General features: G+C 47.8%; 1 protein-coding gene and 1 pseudogene across 1 annotated transcript; both read right to left on the bottom strand.

The window, feature by feature from the left end:
- Positions 1-1,858: 1,858 nt before the first annotated feature.
- On the bottom strand, positions 1,859-2,660 carry LOC123464062 (annotated as a pseudogene).
- Positions 2,525-5,394, bottom strand: LOC123464061 (non-histone chromosomal protein HMG-14-like). Its single transcript, XM_045160652.1, has 2 exons — positions 4,979-5,394; positions 2,525-2,603 (listed from the first exon to the last, which is right to left on the bottom strand). The coding sequence occupies exons 1-2, from the start codon at positions 5,335-5,337 to the stop codon at positions 2,525-2,527; spliced, it is 438 nt and encodes a 145-aa protein (XP_045016587.1). The 5' UTR covers positions 5,338-5,394.
- Positions 5,395-5,904: the final 510 nt, after the last annotated feature.

Below are 5,904 nucleotides of genomic sequence, written 5' to 3'. Positions count from 1 at the left end.
CACATTGTGTTCACATACACTCCACTCCAGGCTGGTCTGCCTACTTCACTGAGCTGTAGGAATTTGAGGGCAGTGCTGGGTGTTGGTCCAGAACAGTGTCTAGAACGAGTATGAAAAAATAAATGAGTGAGGGCTGGAGAGATGGCTTAGCAGCGAAGGTGCTTGCCTGGGAAGCAAAGGAGCCAGGTTCGATTCCCCAGGACCTACGTTAGCCAGATGTACAAGGTGGCACTTGCGTCTGGAGTTCATTTGTAGTGGCTGGATGCCCTGGTGCACCCATTCTCTCTTTCTCTCTCCCTTTTGCTACCTCTCTCTTTCTCTCTTTCTCTTTCAAATAAATAAATAGGGGGGCATGGTGGTACATGCCTTTAATCCCAGCACTCGAGAGTCAGAAGTAGGAGGATCATCATGAGTTTGAGACTACCCTGAGTGAATTCCAGGTCAGCTGAACTACAGTGAGACCCCACCTCAAAAAACCAAAAACGGGGCTGGAGAGATAGCTTAGCGGTTAAGCGCTTGCCTATGAAGCCTAAGGACCCCGGTTCGAGGCTCAATTCCCCAGGACCCACGTTAGCCAGGTGCACAAGGGGGCGCACACATCTGGAGTTCGTTTGCAGTGGCTGGAGGCCCTGGCACACCCATTCTCTCTCTCTCTGCCTCTTTCTCTCTCTGTCACTTTCAAATAAATAAATCAAAATAAACAAAAAAAAATTTTAAAAAAACCCAAAAACGTTAAATCAAATTAAAATTAAATAAATAAATGAGGGCTGCAGAGGTGGCTTAGTGATGAAGGTGCTTGCCTGTGAAGCCCAAGGATCCAGGTTCAATTCCCCAGTACCCACATAAGCCATATGCACAAGGTGGCACACACATCTGGAGTTTGTTTGCAGTGGCTGGAAGCTCTGTTGCACCCATTCTCTCTATCTGCATCCCTCCCTCTCTCTCTCTCTCTCGCTCTCTCTCCCTCTCCATAATTAATTTTTTTTTTTTGAGGCAAAAGGATCCAGCATTTACTTCAAAGAGACCAATACAGAGAGAGCACCCTAGAGATCCAGTGAATCTACAACCATCCGTATGCCATCTGGGATCCAGAAAGCCACCAGAGGTTCACTCACACAGTGAGGACATGGGGTAGGACAGGACAGGTTAGGCTCATTGGGTGTTCATTCTGGCCCAAGAAAATAACAGGGATTCACAAAGGTGTGGCCAGAAAGGTGTGCACACAAACTCACAGGAAGCTAGGTAGGAGCTGGCATGTCCATCTTACACCAGGCAGCTCTTGGGTACCTGGACAGGGAGTAGAAGTCTGGATTTCCATACCTGAGAGTTCTGAGGGCCAAGACTGGCAGTCATTACTTCTGTATTGCCCTGCCTTTGGCACCTCAGAGGCAACATACCCCACAACAAACCCAGGCTCTAAAACCCTGTCCTGCTTAGATCCTGGCACAACGACCTTGCTTGACCCAGCAGGTCATAAGCAACTGGTTCAGGTTCAGCACCCTCCACCCCCAGGAACTGTTACTGCTCTTGGCTGCTTTTGGTCCCAGGGAGAGCCAGGAACTGAGCCGAGCCTGGACCTTGGACAGAAATGGAGGAATGAGAACCCCAATAGAAGACCCTTTCAATTTTCTGGATTGCAAACAAGCAAATCCACAACAGAAGCTCAGGGCCATCCCCTGGTCCTTGGCCTTATATCCAACAGAAGTTTTGCTGGAAGAGTCAGATACTCGGGGGAAGGCAAGGTGAGGGCAGGACCGAACTTTCCAGGGAACAGTGGCACATCTTCCAGCCCCAAGTAGAGGGAGGAGGGCATGTGGGGGAAGCAACCACTGAGCACGGGGAGCAAAGCACAGGGGGTTCAAACTGACAGGAGGAGGGGTCCGAGTCTGGCTCCATCAGCACGGGTGCTGTACATGTAGATGTAGGCCTTGCAGCTGCGGCATGTGTGCGTCACATCCTTGAAGTCATTGATGAGGCAGGGGATCAAACAGCAACCCAGATCACACCCCATGAAGCAGCAGAAGAAACCCAGCACAAAGTTCATCAGGCCTATCTCGTAGGAGATCTTGGTGGTGACGGCCTGCTGGCAACGGGGGCACACTGTCTGCACAGGCGCACCTTCAAAGATCTCTCCCTGCAGTACGGTTACTGTGGTGGCAGCCCCCGATGGCACCAAGACTGTTGCCTTGTGGCCTCCAGGGCCAGGGTAAGGCCCTGGCGGGTAGGGTCCTGCTGGATAGTAGCCCATGGGTGGGTGAGGGCCTGGAGGAGGGTAGAAACCTGGGGGCATGTAGGTGCCATCTGCACTCATATGAGGGGGCACAAAGCCAGGCTGGGGCATTGTGTGGCCAGGTGCTTCATAGGGTGGGGGAGCCAATGTCAGCAGGAGGCAGTGGCATTCCTGGTGGGGGCTGCATCACCGCTGGGGAGGTGCGACCTGGGGTAGATGGGGCTCCACTTTTCTCCTCCAGTAGGGGAGCTGTGGGGCCCCCAGGGTAAGGAGGGGGTGGTTCATTAGACATCGTCACAGCTGTTCTTGGATCTTGGGCCCCTGGCACTTCAGCTGCTCGCTGGGACAGGGCTCTGAGGAGCGTCCCCGCTGCCTCTCAGCGGTACGGGCGCAGTAGCAGGGACCGCGGCTTCGGCAGCTGGCCGTCGCGCCCCGTCCAAATAAATTTTTTTTTAAATGCTGAACAAAGAAAAAGAATGACTGACCAGAGGTTGCACCTGTGTGGGATGGGTGGTTATGGGTGCTCCCTGTACCTCCTTTCTGCTTCATGACAATATATAGAATGATACTTATTTATAGCATATTGCTTTGTTGTTGAATTATGTAAAGATTACTCAAATCCTATTTCATACATTCTGTTGAGTTTAGATGATTTTGTTGTCATATTGCCTATTTAGTGCCCTAAAGCACTAAACGGACCCTCGCACACCCATTCTCTGTCTGTCTTCTCTCTCTGCTTGCAGATACATATTTTTTTTCTTTCTCTTTTTTCTTTTCTTTTCTTTTTTTTTTTTTGAGAGAGAGAAAGAGGTAACTAGAGAGAGTGGAGAAAGAGACAGATAAGAAAGAGAGAGAATGGGCACATCAGGGCCTCTAGCTACTGCCAACGAACTCCAGATGCATGTGCCAATTTGTGAATCTAGATTATGTGGGTAACTGGGGAATTGAACGTGGGCCCTTAGGCTTCACAAGCAAATGCCTTAACCTCTACACCATATCTCCAGCCCAGTAATATTTGTTGTTGTTGTTGTTGTTTTCAAAGTAGCGTCTCTCTCTAGCCTGGGCTGACCCGGAATTCACTATGTAGTCTCAGGGTGGCCCTGAAGTCACAGCAATCCTCCTATCTCTGCCTCCTGGGTACTGGGATTAAAGGTGTGCACCACCATACCCAGCTTCAATAAAATATTTTTTTAATGCACTCATGGGGCTGGAGAGATGGCTTAGCAGATAATGGGCTTGCGTGTGAAGCCTAAGGACCCAGGTTCAGTTTCCTAGTACCCACACAAGCCAAATGCACAAAGTGGCACATGCATCTGGAGTTCATTTGCTGAGGCTGGAGTTCTTGGCATGCACAATCTCTTTCTATGTCTGCCTCTTCCTTTCTCTAAAAGAAATAATTTTATTTTTATTTATTTTTGCAGGGGGGGTTGGTTTCAAGGTAGAGTCTAACTCTGGTCCAGGCTGACCTGGAATTCACTATGTACTCTCAGGGTGGCCTCAAACTCACAACAATCCTCCTACCTCTGCCTCTTGAGTGCTGGGATTAAAGGCGTACACCACCACGCCCGGCTTAAATAAAATATTTTTAAATGTGCCCATTCCCTCTCTGTCTGTGGTGCATGTATCTTGGGTTTGATTCCCCAGTACCCATATAAAGCCAGATACACAAAGTGGTCTTTGTGTCTGGAGTTTGTTTTAGAGGCCCTGGTGCACCCATTCTCTGTCTCTCCTCTCTCTGTCTCTCTCTACTTATTTTTGTTTTTAGTTTTTGTTTCTGTAGGTAGGGTCTCACTCTAGCCCAAGCTGACCTGGAATTCACTCTTTATTCTCAGGGTGGCCTCAAACTCACAGTGATACTCCTACCTCTACCTCCCGAGTGCTGGGATTAAAGGCGTGCACCATGCACCACTACGGCTGTGGTTTTTTTTTAATTTTCATACTTTTATTGGTGCTGAGGAAAAGTACACAAGCATTTTAATTGTACACAAGTCTTAACACACATACCAAAAATCTAAAGACCATGTATTGTTTCTTTAGGAGTTATTACAGTGAAAATTTAGTATCATATACACTGCAAATGCAAATTTTTCATCTTTCACAGTACGTTATAAAAATTATTAAGAACACTGGACTACCACGACTAGAGATGTCACAGAGGCACACAGTGCTGACAACAGGGCAGTGACCAAGGAGTGGCTTTTTGTTTTGTTTTGTTTTTTCCCTTAGGAAATGGCTCTACTAAAAACACAGACTAGGAGTAATTGAAAATATTCAAGACATATTAAATGCACAAATGTGACTCCAAATTGCCATTTAGTATGCTTTGTATTGTAGGATATAAAACTAACCCCCCACCTATGGAATGTTGAGCTGACACCCAAGACAGTCAAAGCTTCCCATAATTCAATATCCTACTATATTCTGGTTGTACCAAAAAATAAACAACCAGCAAATGATCTCACCTCTTAAAAAAATCATTTACACTTAAAAAAATGGGATGAGGTGGAATTCCCTCCTTTTAAAAAATGTTTCTAAGCCGGGCGTGGTGGCGCACGCCTTTAATCCCAGCACTTGGGAGGCAGAGGGAGGAGGATCGCCGAGAGTTTGAGGCCACCCTGAGATGACACAGTGAATTCCAGGTCAGCCTGAGCCAGAGTGAGACCCTACCTCGAAAAACAAAACAAAACAAAAAAAAGTTTCTAGAGCTACTAAAAAACTTGCATTTACAAAATAGTTGATAAAAAATACTCCTCTGGATTGTACAAGAAGAAGACAGGGATGCTGATGGACACGGTGGATGACGACTCAGCCTTGGCGTCTTCCTCTCCCGCTTCCTCGGAGGCTGGACTCTCCTCGCTCTTCGCCTCTCCCTTCACCGCAGGTAGGTCTTCTTTAGACTCTGACTTGGTCACTTCAACCTGCTTGCCCTTTGCTCCCCTCTTCCCTTTTGCTTGCACTTTTTTGTCTGAAGATTTATCCTTTCCCGCTGCTTTTTTTGGCTTTGCTTCCACTTTCGCAGGAGCCGGTTTCGCGGACAGCCTGGCCGACCTGCGCTTGGGCGCGTCCTTCGCCGCGCGGTCTGCGGAGCTCACCTTCCTCTTGGGCATCTTGGCGGCGCGTGCGGATGCTGCGGGCCGGGGCGCGCGAGAACCTTCCCGAAGCTACGCTGCCTGCCCGCCGCACGGCTGTTTTTTAAAATTGTAAATAGAGGACTAGAGAGATGGTTAGTGGTTAAGGCTCTTGTCTGCAAAGCCTAGGGATCCAGGTTTGATTCCCCATTACCCATGTAAGCCAGATGCACAAGATGGCACATGTATCTGGAGTTTGCTTGCAGTGGCTGAAGGCTGCCCAATCTCTCTCTTTCTATCTGATTCTTCCTCTCTCTCTCTCTCTCTCTCAAATAAATAAATAAATAAATAATTTTTAAAAATGTTTAGAAGCCAGGCAAGGTGGTGCATGCCTTTAATCCCAGCATTCAGGAGGCAAAGGTAGGAGGATCTCCATGAGTTCGAGGCCATCCTGAGAATACATAGTGAATTCCAGGTCAGCCTAGGCTAGAGCGAGACCCTACTGTGAAAAACAAAAAACAAACATTTTTTTTTTTTTTTTTTTTTTTTTTAGAAAAAGAGAGACTGAGAAAGAAAGGTCATGTTAGGACCTTCAGCCTGCTGCAA

This window comes from Jaculus jaculus, chromosome 10 (assembly GCF_020740685.1).
Source record: "Jaculus jaculus isolate mJacJac1 chromosome 10, mJacJac1.mat.Y.cur, whole genome shotgun sequence".
NCBI lineage: Eukaryota > Metazoa > Chordata > Mammalia > Rodentia > Dipodidae > Jaculus > Jaculus jaculus.
The sequence above is the reverse complement of the archived record's forward strand: the minus strand, read 5'-3'. Positions and strand labels throughout refer to the sequence as shown.

Coding starts and splice junctions, on each gene's coding strand:
- LOC123464061 (XM_045160652.1), bottom strand. CDS start 5,337: ATGCCCAAGAGGAAGGTGAGCTCCGCAGACCGCGCGGCGAAGGACGCG. Junction 2,604..4,978: donor TTCTTGTACAATCCAGAGGA/GTATTTTTTATC, acceptor TACCGCTGAGAG/GCAGCGGGGACGCTCCTCAG.